Here is a 14,470-nt window from a genome sequence, read left to right on the forward strand (position 1 = left end):
ATAGGAACAGAATTAGGCCATTAGGCCCATCGAGTCTACTCCACCATTAAACCATGGATGATTTATCTTTCCTTCTCAACCCCAGGTGTCTCGGTCCACTGAGTCCACGCCGACCATCGATCACCCATTCACACTAGTTCTGTTATCCTACTTTCTCATCCACTCCCACACACTCGGGCAATTTACAGAGGGCCAATTAACCTGCAAACCTGCACATCTTTGGGATGTGGGATAAAATCGGAGTACCCAGAGGAAACCCATGTGATCACAGGGAGAACGTGCACACTCCACACTGACAGAACCCGAGGTCAGGATCGAACCTGGGGCCCTGCAGCTCTGCCCCACTACGCTATAGGGCGGGGGGGAAGTTGGATGTCAGAAAAAATGTTTATTCTATTAATTGCATTAAAAGTGTGCCTTAGTTGTATAACTCCAGTCCAAAAGTTCAGTTCCACCACAGCCATTAAATGACAGAAGTGCAATTCAATCACCCTCCTGCCATTATCAATTGAATGCACCAAACAAAGACCACACGCCTCCTCTGTTCTGTGTGGATAAGAAATGAAACCAAATACCTCCACCCTCTTGATGGATGTCGGAAATACAGAAACCTAGTATTCCTACTCTGTCAGGAAAATCAGCAGCTTCCAACTTTAGACAAAATAATCCAATGTTTGTGCGAGGGGCAAAGTTTAAAGGAGCTGTGTGGGGCAGGTCTGGTTTTTAAAACAGAGGCTTATGAGGGCCTGTTCCTGTGACCTTGGTTGACATGGAAGGGTCAGGCCGAACGGCCTGCTTCCACGCTGTGTGACTCTGTATGCATTCAAGAGAGAGCTAGATAGAGCTCTAAGGATAGTGGAGTCAGGGGGTATGGGGAGAAGGCAGGAACGGGGTACTGATTGAGAATGATCAGCCATGATCACATTGAATGTTGGTGCTGGCTCGAAGGGCCGAATGGCCTACTCCTGCACCTATTGTCTATTGTGATCATGACAAAGTTAGGAATTGGTACAATTATCTAAGTGGATACTATTATGACTTTGAATGTTGAACAGATATGTGGATAGGAAGGGTTGAGAGGATAATGGCCAAACACAGCATTGGCGGCATAGACACGTTTGGCCAAAGGTCCTGTTTCCACGCTGTGTGACGATGACTATGACAAAGCTAGGAATTGACACAGCTATCGAACAATTTTAGATAGTCATAGAGTGATACAGTGTGGAAACAGTCCCTTCGGCCCAACTCGCCCACACCGGCCAACAATGTCCCAGCTACACTAGTCCCACTTGCCTGCGTTTGGTCCATATCCCTCCAAACCTGTCCTATCTAATGTACCTGTCTAACTGTTTCTTAAACGATGGGATAGTCCCAGCATCAACTACCTTCTCTGGCAGCTCGTTCCGTACACCCACCACCCTCTGCGTGAAAAAGTTACCCTTCGGACTCCTATTAAATCTTTTCCCCTTCACCTTGAAACTGTCCTCTGGTCCTCGATTCCCCTACTCTGGGTATGAGACTCTGTGCATCTACCCGATCTATTCCTCTCATGTTTATGTATATTTAAATGCTGGAAATAAATTCACCTTTCACATACATGACCATAACACAGCCACTCACCTCAGCTGCATGAGGTCATTCAAAAGGGTCTCCTTGTTATCTTGTCCTGGCGGATCATCACTGCCCTCGGGGTTAACGACAGGGATGAACGTTGGGCTTTCTGGTATGACCGCGTCTCGCAGTGAACGGAGATTCACCATTCTGGAAAGCAGCACAAATTTTAAGTTAATAGTAATTAAGTTCTTTTTTTTCAACAAGTTACCTGATAATATAATCTTGCTAAATTTCACAATTGCAGCAAAACGAACTCTCCAACACTGAAAAACAGGTTTTACAAGATGCCAGGAACGTTACCGACTCGACACTACACCTATCCATGCCACTCACTTGTTTTTTATTATCAACGCGTACCAAGGTTCAGTGAGATTCTTTCTTTGTATACAGATCAGTAAAGAGTATTGCCATACACAAGTGCAATCCCCGGATAGATACATAATACGGCGGTGGCCAGTGCCATCTTCATCGCTGTCGTGTGCTGGGGCAGCAGGGCGAAGCCCACGGATGCCAATAGGATTAACAAGCTCATCAAGCAGGCTGGCTCCGTCCTGGGGGGGGGTGGAGTTGGATTCACTGGGGACAGTCTTGGAGGGAAGGATGCTCCTCAAACTGCAGAGCATCTTGGACAATACAGCTCACCCTCTCCATGACACACTGGTCAACCTGAGGAGCACCTTCAGTAACAGACTGGTTCCACCAAGATGCAGCACCGAACGCCACAGGAGATCCTTTTTCCCTGCGGCCATCAAACTGTACAAATCCTCCCCTTTCTGCCGTGGGGTAGACCGACTCCCCTCCCCCAGTCTTTGCACATCCCAAATCCTGGACATTCCACTCATCACTTTAATTTCATGTTTCACGTATCTTGTTCGGTTTTATGACTGTTAGATGACTTTACCCTGTCCAAAACTGTTACAACTGTTTTGTTTCGTTGGGTTGCTGCTGTCTAAATTACCTAAATTATTGCATCGTATGGGAGGCGCATTCCCAATCTCGTTGTACCCCTGGGTACAATGACAATAAAGATATATTGTATTGTATTGTATTGTAGAGCCATAGAGTGATACAGTGTGGAAACAGGCCCTTCGGTCCAACTCGCCCACACCGGCCAACAATGTCCCAGCTACCCTAGTCCCACTTGCCTGCGCTTGGTCCATATCCCTCCAAACCTGTCCTATCCATGTACCTGTCCAACTGTTTCTTAAACATTGTGATAGTCCCATCCTAACTACCTTCTCTGGCATCTTGTTCCATACACCCACCACCCTCCGTGTGAAAATGTTACCCTTCAGATTCCTATTAAATCTTTTCACCTTCACCTTGAACCTATGTCCTTTGGTCTTCGATTCACTTACTCTGGGTAAAAGACTCTGTGCATCTACCCGATCTATTCCTCTCATGATTCTGTATACAAAACTGTTGGCAGACCAATTTCCCTCCTGGGATAAATAAAGTTCTATCGTATTGAAACAGCCACTGAGTCCATATGCAATAGTCGCCTGGTTGTGACACTGTTTCACAATCCAGCTGCAGCTGTCCACAAAGCCCTGTTGCCGCCATCACCTCCATCCGGGAAAGAGAATTACCAGAAGGTAAAGACAGTAAACAAGATCTCCCCTCACCCCCCATAATCTTGAGTCAAAAGGGGACCAATGCATCAAATCATAAGAAGATAACTGAATTCCCTGCCTGACCCACTGTGTTACTTCATCACTTTGTGTTTCACTGACATCCTCAAGTCACATCCTCCAGTTATTAATTACTGTTTGAATTTTATATATAAAAACATTTAACTCTTTTTCTTTCTCTGGATAATCCAGTCTCTTTCCATTAATGCTTTCAGTATCGAATTTGGCAATTAATTCACTAATCAACTGTTACTTCTTGATTAATTATCTGCACTGCAAGAGATTCAAGATTCAAGTTTATTGTCACTTGTACCAATTAAGGTGCAGTGAAATTTGAGTTACCATACAGCCATACTCAGTAAAAAGCAACAAGGCACCATGAATAACTCAATGTAAATTAATTAAGGGGTACACTGTTGCTTACCCTGATTGTACATCTAATGCCATGAAGATGAAATTGCACCATTTTCATCTCCCCTAAAGCAAACTGTTGCTATGAATAGAACATGGAACAGTACAGCATAGGAACAAGCCCTTCAGCCCAGAATGTTGTGCCAAATATCATGCCAAGACCAACCCTTATCTGCCTATAGATGAACCATATCCCTCCAATTCCTACACTTATCCTAAAGTCTCCTAAATGCCACTATCGTATCTGTCACCACCACCACCCCTGGCACCACGTTCCAGGCACCTACCACCCTTTGTGTGTAAAAAAAAAAACTTGTCCGCACATCTTTGCACTTTGCCCCTGTCACTTTAAAGCTATGTTTTATATTTCCACTGGGAAAAAGGTTCTGACTGTCTACCCTATCCATGCCTCTTATCATTTTACATACAGATGCTCCTCGACTTACGATGCTTCGACTTACGATATTTCGACTTTACGATGGTGCAAAAGCGATGCACATTCGGTAGAAACCCTACTTCGAATTTTGATCGGAACGTTTATCGGAAGGTAACCCCATCGTAAGTCGAGGAGCATTTGTACTTCTAATAGGAGCCCCCTCAGTCTCCGGCGTTCCAGTGAAGACAATCCAAGTTTGTCCAAACTCTCCTTATAGCTAATACCCTCTCACTCTGCTGCACCCTCTCCAAAGCCGCCACATTCCTTCCTAAAATGGGGCGACCGGAGGAGGCGAAATATTGTCCTGTTCCATTACATGTCGGTCGGAACAAATCCTGGCCATTACAGAGTGATGCTATTGACCATGTTTCTGCATGGAAAGGTTAATGTGACAATATTGTACCTCATCAGCAGCGGAAGTAAAACAAATTGCCCAAAGACCTGAAAAATAAACATACAAAATAACATTACTTTCACAATTTAACACAAAGCGCCATCAAATTAGGATTTGCCACAGAGCGACACAGTGGTGCAGCTGGTAGAGCTGCTGCCTCACAACATCAGAGACCCAGGTTCGATCCTGACCTCGGGTGCTGACTGTGTGCGGAGTTTGCATGATCTCCCTGTGACCGTGTGGGTTTCCTCCAGGTGCTCTGGTTTCCTCCCACGTTCCAGAGGTTTGTAGGTTAATTGGCCTCTGCAAATTGCCCCTAGTGTGTAGGGATTGGATGTGACTCGGTGGGCCAAAGGGCTTGCTTCCGTGCTGTATCTTTAAACTTAAAGTGACAGCCATATTATGCAAAAAAAAATTTGGGGGGGGGGGGGGGGGGGGAAGAGTTTGTGGGCAATATCACAGAATTAATGGCACTTAATTAAACAGAGCAGTACAGGGAAAAGGCCCTTAGGCCCATAATGTCTGTGCCGAACATGATACCAAGTTAAACTGATCAGTGATCCATAATCCTCCAGATCCATGTGCCTATCCACAAGCCTCTTAAACACCACTATTGTGTCTGCTATTTTCATAGACCCACTTTTTTTGTGGGAAAAACAATAGAGGCTAATCAAATTCTAGATACATTCCCACAAATCTTAAGTCCAAAACAAGGTAAAACAATCTTAACTCCAAAACAGACTCAAAGCTCTGGGGTAACACAGCGGGTCAGGCAAGGATCTCGATACGAAACATCACCCATTCCTTCTCTCCAGAGATGCTGCCCATCCCGCTGAGTTACTCCAGCATTTTGTGTCAAGTGTCCATGTTCTCCAGAAATGTTGCCTGACCCGCTGAGTTACTCCAGCACTTTGCGTCTGTTTTTTTTTAAACAGTGAAAAATAAACAGATTAATAAAAAGGTCGCCACCTAATGTCCTCAGAGCTATGTTAATAATTAAGGAGAAACAAAAAGTGGACTGTTACTAACGGAACTTGGCTGAAGTTAAATTTATCAGTTTCTATAAACACATTTATAGTGCTGTATTATTTTCTGAAACAAATATTAAAGGGAGAAAAAAAATCACATTACAGATTTTCTACACGCAAGTTATGTCCTATGGGTAAATTTACAGTCTTTTACCCAAAATGGGGGAATCAAGAACCAGAGGACATAGTTTAGTTTAGAGATACAGTGCAGAAACAGACCCTTTCGGCCCACCGGGTCCACGCCAACCTGCGATTCCCGCACATTAACACTATCCTAGGTATTTAATCAGACTGAAGAAGGGTCTCGACCCGAAATGTCACCCATTCCTTCTCTCCTAAGATGCTGCCTGACCTGCTGAGTTACTCCAGCATTTTGTGAATAAATACCTTTGATTTGTACCAGCATCTGCAGTTATTTTCTTACACCCCAGTGGTGTGAATATTAATTTCTGTAACTTCAAGCAACCTTTGATTTCCCCTTTTCTCCGTCCCTCTCCCATCCAAATTCTCCGACTAGTTTCACTGTCCTCCTGATGAAATATTACTGTTGTACACCTTCCCCATAGCTAACAATGTACCATTCTCCATTTTCCTTTGATCATCGTCCCCTTTGAATTGTGTTTTCGCACCTTACCCTTCCATATCTCTATGTCTCCCACTCCCCTCACTCTCGGTCTGAAGAAGAGCCTCGACCCGAAACATCACCCACTCCTTCTATCCAGAGATGCTGCCTATCCTGCTGAGTTACCCCGGCATTTTGTGTCTCTTTTGTGTATCCATGTCTGGAGAGGTGAAGGTCATTTCTCTTCAGCCTATATTTACAGTTGGCACAACAAGTCCATGTTTGTCTGATTATCACAGAAGAGTTCAAGGAAACCGAGCTGTACACAGCCCACCTTGCCCATGGTGGGCCCACCTTCAGCCCACCTTGCCCATGCTCACCCTACTGCATTCGGCCATAGCCTTCTAAACCCTTCCTATCCACATATCAAACATCCATTAAAAATGTAATTGTATCCGCTTCTATAGATTCTTCTGGCAGCTCGCTCCAGATATGAACTACCCTCTGAGTGAAAAAGTTGCTGCTGAGCTCTTAAATCTCTCTCGTCTCATCTTAAGCCATGCCATCTAATTTTAGAAACCTCTACTTGGGGAAAAGATTGTGAGCGTTCACTTTACCCGTGCCCCTCATGATCTTGTACACCTCAATAAGGTGACCCCTCAGCCTCCTACGCTCCAAAGAAATAAAACTCCCTGCCTGTCCAGCCTCTCCCTGTAACTCAAGCCCACAAGCCTAAGTCCCCACAGCACAAATGTATCACTAGCATTAATAATTCTATCAATAACTAAAACTATTTCACGATAACACTGGGAAAAAAATAAAACTATAAAAGATCCACTTTCGGCTCAAGATAGATACAAAAACTGGAGTGGCTCAGCGGGTCAGGTAGCATCTCTGGAGAGAAGGAATGGGTGGCGTTTCGGGTCGAGATCCTTCTTACCCCAACTCCACTTTCAGATTATGTCCTCTTGTTCCCAATTCCCCTACTATGGGTTTGTAAAGCAGCATCTGCAATTCCTGCAAATAAGCAAATTGGACAGCACGGTGTTGCAGCGATAGAGCTGCTGCCTCACAGCACCAGAGGCTCAAGTTCGATCCTGACCTCGGGTGTTGTCTGTGTGCAGAGTCTGCATGTTCTCCCTGTGACTGCATGGGTTTTTTCGTGGCGCTCCGGTTTTTTCCCGCATCCCAAAGACGTTTGTAGGTTAATTGGCCCTCTGTAAATTGCCCCCAGTGTGTAGGGAGTGGATGAGAAAGTGGGATAACATAGAACTAGTGTGAATGGGTGATCGATGGTGGGCATGGACTCAGTGGGTTGAAGGGCCTGTTTCCATGCTGTATCTTTAAACTGACCCATAGTAGACGCGTCCACATCATGGGGCTGGAAACTGGAAGTGTCCTGAGCTAATTCTGCTACCACCATCGTCTATTGTACAAGTGATGGCTCCCACTATTTGTCGCCTGAAGCTTGTGCCCTTTTCAGGACGGACGATGACAGTGATGTGACATTTGAAACACGGATGATGGACACAAAAGAAAATGATCTTTAAACTAAACTGAAACACTGCAAAAACTATCCCCATTCTCAGAAAATATAACAAACAATTGAAAATGAGAGTCTTAAAACTTCTTTACTTGAATGTCATTGACAAACATAATTATTTGACTGACACCAAATATTATGTCACAATAACACAGAAGAATAAAAGTTTCATCTCAAGCACCCATTTTGCTGGACATTCGCAAGGTGATCACTTACTGTGTTGACTAGGTACGCACACACTCTTAGAGCAAGGCCAGACAACCGAAGTGATGGCTGGAGGAAAAAAAATACAAATAAAAGTTTATGAGCTTTTAAAATGTATTGACTTCCCCTCTGGAGAGGATGTCATCAAGCTGGAAAGAATGCAAAAAGGTTTACGAGGATGTTGCCAGGAGCTACAGGGAGAGGTTGAACAGGCTAGGACTTTATTTCTTGGAGCGCAGGAGGGCGAGGGGTGATCTTATAGAGGTGAATAAAATCATGAGGGGAATAGATAGGGTGAATGCAGTCTTTTACCCAGAGAAGGGGAATCTAGAACTGGAGGACGTGGGTTTAAGGTGAGAAGGGAAAGATTTACTAGGAACTCTTGGGGGAATTTTTTCCACACAAGAGGGTGGTGGGTGTATGAAACGAGCTGCCAGAGGAGGTAGTTGAGGCAGGTAATATAATAACATTTAAAATACATTTGGACGGGTACACAAATAAGACTGGTCCAAATATGGATCAAAAGCATGCAAATACGAGTAGCTTAGATGGGACATCTTGGTCAGCACGGACAAATTGGGCCGAAGGGCCCGTTTCTGCGCTGTACAATTCCATGACTATACTTAATTATAAAAATCAACTAGCAAACAGCTGGGTCACAACCATTAACATTTAGTTCAATTAAAATAATTTTGTCCATGAGAAAATAAATGTTCTGAATCCCTTTATATTTAGGAGCCCGATTAGAATGGAGAGACAAGGAACTGCAGGTGCAGGTTTACAACAACAAAAAAGACACAAGTGCTGGAGTAACTCAATGGGTCTCAGGCAGCCTCTCTGGAAAACATGGATAAGTGATGTTTCGGGATGGGACCTTTCTTCAGACTGGAGGATTGTTGGAGATGGGAGATCAGACTGATGGAGGGTCCAGATGTCAAACATCACCTACCCATGTTCTCCAGAGAGGCTGCATGACCCGCTGAGTTACTCCAGCACTGTGTCTTTTTTATCTAAACCAGCACCTGCGGATCCTTGTGACTACATCTCTGTAACAGAATTATTTCAGTTGATTTGTAACAATACTTGCATCTTGAAAATCGACACAATATGCTGGAGGAACTCAGTGGGTCTTTTGCTGCTTTTAATGTAGTGATGTTATTCAATCCAATACAACTGTTTGAGCTGCTTGCTACATTGTTGACTTGCTCTGCCTGCCAGGTTTCCAGCTGGCCGTACAGCGCCTGGAGGGCCAGTCTTCCCGCTATGTCTCCATAGTCCAAGGCGTGGTGGAGAGTCCTTCCCTCCCGCACCACCAGATCCTTCACCCACCATTGACCACGGTCTCAGGCAGCAGCCTTGGGCACAAGAACCATCGTCTGACTCAGACTGGAATGTGACTTAGTTTAGAGGTGTAGCGCGGAAACAGGCCCATTAGCCAACCGTAGTCGGGATCAAACCCGGGTTTCCGGCGCTACATTCGCTATAAGGCAGCAACTCTACCGCTGCGCCACCGTGACCGCCCTTCACACGGAAGTCTGGATGGAGGTGGAAAGACGCTAGTCCACATGCCCACGAAACAGCTGCGAAGCACAGCAATGAATTTACAGCCTGTTCTCACAATTATTCCTAAGCAAAGCCAAGAGGTGCTGGTAGCTTGTCAACTCAATGAGAGGCACTCTCACAGCTGTCTCCCCCAAATTTGGCCAGCCGGTCACTGCAAGAAACCCACTGCCACTGACGATTGGGGGTCTCCAGCTTCAGTACCACCTTCTCAAGGACACGCCAACGTTTGGATCACCCAGTTGTGAAGAGCTACAGACGAAGGCGGGTTTTTAAAGACATCCCACCACCACAGAATAACAAGGAACTGTTTGCTCAAGGAATGTACGTAAAGGAAAACTGGTGTCAGGCTGAGATAATGCGGATGGAACGATTTTGCTCCAGTTGAGATTAACAACAGATGTTACAGTACTTGGAAGTTTTATAAATAACTAGACCAAGTGGACCCGTTGGGCCCAAACCTCTCCTGCATTGGTGCAGCACCCTCTCCTCCCCCCCCCTCTCTCTCCTCCTTCCCCCCCCCCCCCCTCTCTCTCCTCTCCCCCTCCATCCTTCACTCCACTCCATCCCCCTCAACCCCCCTTATCCTCCCTCCCTCCTGCTATCATGCACCGTTTTGGCTGTTGTTCAGGAACAAACAAACAAACGAGAGTTTTAGTACATAGATAGCTTTGAAAGTAGCAAAAAAAATCAATTCTGTATCACTGATTTTGTACACAAAATGTAACAATTCAATATACATAAGTTTATATTTCTTTAACACAACCCAGCATTAGAATCATACAGCACAGAAACAGGCCATTTGGCCCAACTCTTCCATGCTGACCATCTAAGCTAGTCCCATTTGTCAGCATTTGGCCCAAATCCCTCTAAACCTTTCCTATCTGCGTACCTGTCCAAGTATCTTTTAAATGTTGTTATAGTGCCTGCCTCAACTACCTCTTCTAGCAGTTCGTTCCGTACACCCTCCACCCTCTGTATGAAAAAGTTGCCCCTCATGTTCCTATTGCCCTCTCACTTAAACGCACACCTCTCTACAGCCTTTGCTGGAGACCGATTTCGGGAGCTCCAACCGTGGGACCCTGTGGACTTTAACATCACGGAGCTCTCTGGTTAGAGAGCGACTTTGGGAGCTCCAAGCCACAGGAGCTTCGACCGCCCCGACGCGGGGGTTTCGACCGCCGGCTGCAGGGGCTTTGATCGCCCTGACAGCGGATGGTTCAACTGTCCCGACGGGAGAATGAGGAAGAAGATTGGACTTTATTGCCTTCCATCACAGTGAGGAATGTGGGGAATCTGCTGTGGTGGATGTTTATGTTAGTTTCTATGCAGTTGTGTGCCTTGTTGCTTTTTTTTAGTATGGCTCTATGGTCATTCGGGTTTCACTGTACCTTAATTGGTACATGTGACAATAAACTGACCTTTGAACCTTTATACACCTCTATAAGATCATCCCTCAGCCTCCTGAGCTCCAATGAATAAAGTCCCAGCCTGTCCAACCTTTCCCCATAGCTCAGGTCCTCGCATCCTGTTAACATCTTCGTAAATCTTCTCTGCATCCTTTCCAGCTTAAATATCTCCAACTTCACCTTTCCTATAACAGGACGACCAAAATCGAACACAGTACTCCAAATGCAGCCTCACCAACGTCATGTACATCTGTATCATAACGTCCCAACATCTGTACTCAATACCCTTGATTGCTGAAGGCCAATGTGTCAAAAGCCTTCTTGTGACTTGTGTGAAGCCACTTTCAAGGAACCATGCACCTGCACTCCTAGATCCCTCTTCTCCACAACACTCCCCAGGGTCCTGCCACTCACTGTGAAGATGACTAGGTTGCAATAAGATCGTCAAAACAACCCATCAACATTCATTTAATGGGACTCAAGGTCCAATTTCTTGCGTCACTGGCCACTCGAAATTTACCAGCCAGGGAACTAGAAACCTCGCCCCTTCGGTATCCACTAAATTGTATCAATGAGTGAATTTGCAGGCGGGTATTGGCAGCAGGTTAACAAGGAGAACACTGAGTTCAGGAGAGAGTTACGTTATCCGCAAACGGATAGCTGCAGCCGGACGGAGAGTTACAGAGCGAAGTTGTATGAAAAGGTCGAGGAGACGCGTGCAAACGGAGGTGAGATGAAGATGAGAGATGTATGCAGGCGGATGGGAGTTGTACAGGGGTGGACATGGCTGCAGGCGGGAAGTTACAGAGGGGGGGGAGTTGCAGAGGGGGGGGGAGTTGCAGAGGGGGGGGGAGTTGCAGGGGGGGGGGAAGAGTTGCAGAGGGGGGGGGGAAGAGTTGCAGAGGGGGGGGGGAAGAGTTGCAGAGGGGGGGAGAGTTGCAGAGGGGGGGGAGTTGCAGAGGGGTAGGGGGGGAGTAGGGGGGGAGAGTGCTCAGGAGTTGTCCCGCCGCTCACCGTGTCTTTAACGCCGTAGTGAGTGGCCGCCTTGCCTCTCTCCCGGTGCAGCGGGGCGGTGCAGCGGCCGGTACAACGCTGCATGAAGCCCAGGTAGAGCAGCGCGGCCGCCAGCGCCACACACAGCAGCAGCTCCATGTCCATCTCCACACGGCAGGGTAGGGTGGGGCGGGCAGGGTAGGGTGGGGCAGGGTAGCTCAGCTCCACTGCACTGCACTCCGCCCCCTGCATCTGCTCCCAGTTAAAGGAGCCGTCCCCATCCACACACTCAGCCGACCGACCGACCGACCGCAAATCAGCAGCGTCCAATGGAACAGACAGGCACAACGTTTCAAGCTGGAGTGGACTTAGAGAAGATTTACTCGGATGTTGCCAGGACTAGAGGGGGTGAGCTGCAGGGAGAGGTTGAGGAAGCTGGGTATCTACTCCATGGAGCCCAGGAGGATGAGGGGAGATCTTATAGAGGTGTATAAAATCATGAGGGGAATAGATACACAGAGTAGGGGAATCGAGGTCCACAGGACATGGGTTCAAGGTGAAGGGGGAAAGATTTAATAGGAATCCGAGGGGTGACTTTTTCACGCAGAGGGTGGTGGGTGTATGGAACAAGCTGCCAGAGGACGTAGTTGAGGCTGGGACTATCCCATCGTTTAAGAAACAGTTGGACAGGTACATGGATAGGACAGGTTTGGAGGGATATGGAACAAGCGCAGGCAAGTGGGACTAGTGTAGCTGGGACATTGTTGGCTGGCGTGGGCGAGTTGGGGCGGAAGGGCCTGTTTCCACACTGTATCACTCTATGACTCCATGCCTGGGCCAGGCAGCATATGTGGGGGAAATGGTGATCAGTAAAGGCCACATGATTACAAACCCAGATGGGGGATTGGAAAGCGAGGGGGGGGAATGGTGAGGTGAGGTAGGGGGTGGTTGGTGTTGGTAGGTTAATTATCTAAAATTGGAGAATTCAACGTTTATACCGGTGACTCATGGGCTATCCAACCTGTTCCTCCAGTTTGTGTGTGTTGTGGAAGAGTTGCCCTTCAGGTTCCTATTTTAATCTTGGGGTATAAGAAAATAACTGCAGATGCTGGTACAAATCGATTTATTCACAAAATGCTGGAGTAACTCAGCAGGTCAGGCAGCATGAAAGGGAGAGAAGGAATGGGTGACGTTTCGGGTCGAGACCCTTCTTCAGACTGATGTCAGGGGGGCGGGACAAAGTCCCCCCCCCCCCCCCCCCCCAACATCAGTCTGAAGAGGGGTCTCGACCCGAAACGTCACCTATTCCTTCTCTCCAGAGATGCTGCCTGACCCACTGGTTGACTATTAGATGCGTATGACAGTGTGATCCGTATTAGAGTCAGAACCTTTTTGCCCCAGTGTGGAAATATTGAACGACTTCACAATTTTGGCGTAAGGCTTTCAAAATACTGCAGCCCACTATTACTGGGGAATTAAATTATGAAATTAGTAACATGTTCAAGTTTAATTTCTAATTTTAAGTAATGGGCAGCACAGTGGCACAGCTGGGAGAGCCACTACCTCACAGCTCCGGAGAACCGAGTTTGGTCCTGACCTCGGGTGCTGTCTGCAGACCTCCCAACCCTTCCGAATTTGGCGGAAAGTTTCTGCTTTCTTATTTCATTTCCGCCATTCCCATTTCACCACACATTTTTCCGCAAAACACACACCTCGCCTCACGCCGCTGGCCTCGCCACTGGCCCCGCCTCACCTCACCGCTGGCCCCGCCTCACCTCGCCGCTGGCCCCGCCTCACCTCGCCGCTGGCCCCACCTCGCCTCGCCACTGGCCCCGCCTCACCTCGCCGCTGGCCCCGCCTCACCTCGCCGCTGGCCCCGCCTCACCTCTCTGCTGGCCCCGCCTCACCTCGCCGCTGGCCCCACCTCGCCGCTGGTCCCGCCTCACCTCGCCGCTGGCCCCACCTCACCTCGCCGCTGGCCCCGCCTCACCTCTCCATTGGCCCCGCCTCACCTCGCCGCTGGCCCCGCCTCACCTCGCCGCTGGCCCCGCCTCGCCGCTGGCCCCGACTCGCCTTGCCGCTGGGCTTGCCTCGCTGCATAGAGCGAGGCCCGTTGATGTTGAGAGGGGATGGGGGAGGGGGGAGTGGGGGTCGGAGGGGTGGAGGAAGGAGGGGGGAAGTGGGGGTGGGAGAGGGGAGGGGAAATGGAGGTGGGGAAAAGGTGGGGAGGGCGGGAATGGGGGGGAAAGGGGGGAGGGCGGGAGTTGGGGTGAAAGGGGGGAGGGTGGTAGGGGTGGGAGGAGGGTAGTGGGGGGGTGGGGAGGAGTGGGGGACATGAACTATTGTGATTTGCTGTTGAAGACCACTGGAGCATGTCTTCAATGAAATTAGGTATGTGCAGTATTAAATGAAACTCTTCATAACTGAGTCATACATTTTGTGTCAGGAAAAAGCAAAATAAAGAAAACAAAACAATTTTTTCTTTGTGTTGTAAAAAGTATTTCTGTTCAATAACCTTTCTATAAATAGCAGAATATACTCATGATAGGCCTGACATTGTAAATGTAGTCCAGGAACTACAGACTGTTGGAAATAATAGTCGTTTTTCACACATGAGTGTAGCGCAATGCATATGCGCATTTGGTGTGCATACTTTTTTTGCTGAAAAGTTGCATTATGCGCCAT

The 14,470-nt window shown here is 47.6% G+C and overlaps 1 protein-coding gene across 2 annotated transcripts in view; it reads right to left on the reverse strand.

Moving 5' to 3' along the window:
* LOC144598735 (uncharacterized) overlaps positions 1-12,013 on the reverse strand; it is a 49,441-nt gene extending 37,428 nt beyond the window's left edge. For both annotated transcript variants that reach the window (XM_078409094.1, XM_078409093.1), the window contains exons 1-4: positions 11,807-12,013; positions 7,836-7,892; positions 4,496-4,533; positions 1,621-1,761 (exon numbers count right to left, since the gene is read on the reverse strand). In XM_078409094.1, coding sequence (XP_078265220.1) covers positions 1,621-1,761; positions 4,496-4,533; positions 7,836-7,892; positions 11,807-11,950 — 380 coding nt within the window. In that variant the 5' untranslated portion in view covers positions 11,951-12,013. The remainder of the gene's footprint in view (positions 1-1,620; positions 1,762-4,495; positions 4,534-7,835; positions 7,893-11,806) is intronic.
* Positions 12,014-14,470: the final 2,457 nt, after the last annotated feature.

This window comes from Rhinoraja longicauda, chromosome 12 (assembly GCF_053455715.1).
Source record: "Rhinoraja longicauda isolate Sanriku21f chromosome 12, sRhiLon1.1, whole genome shotgun sequence".
Classification (NCBI taxonomy): Eukaryota; Metazoa; Chordata; class Chondrichthyes; order Rajiformes; family Arhynchobatidae; genus Rhinoraja; species Rhinoraja longicauda.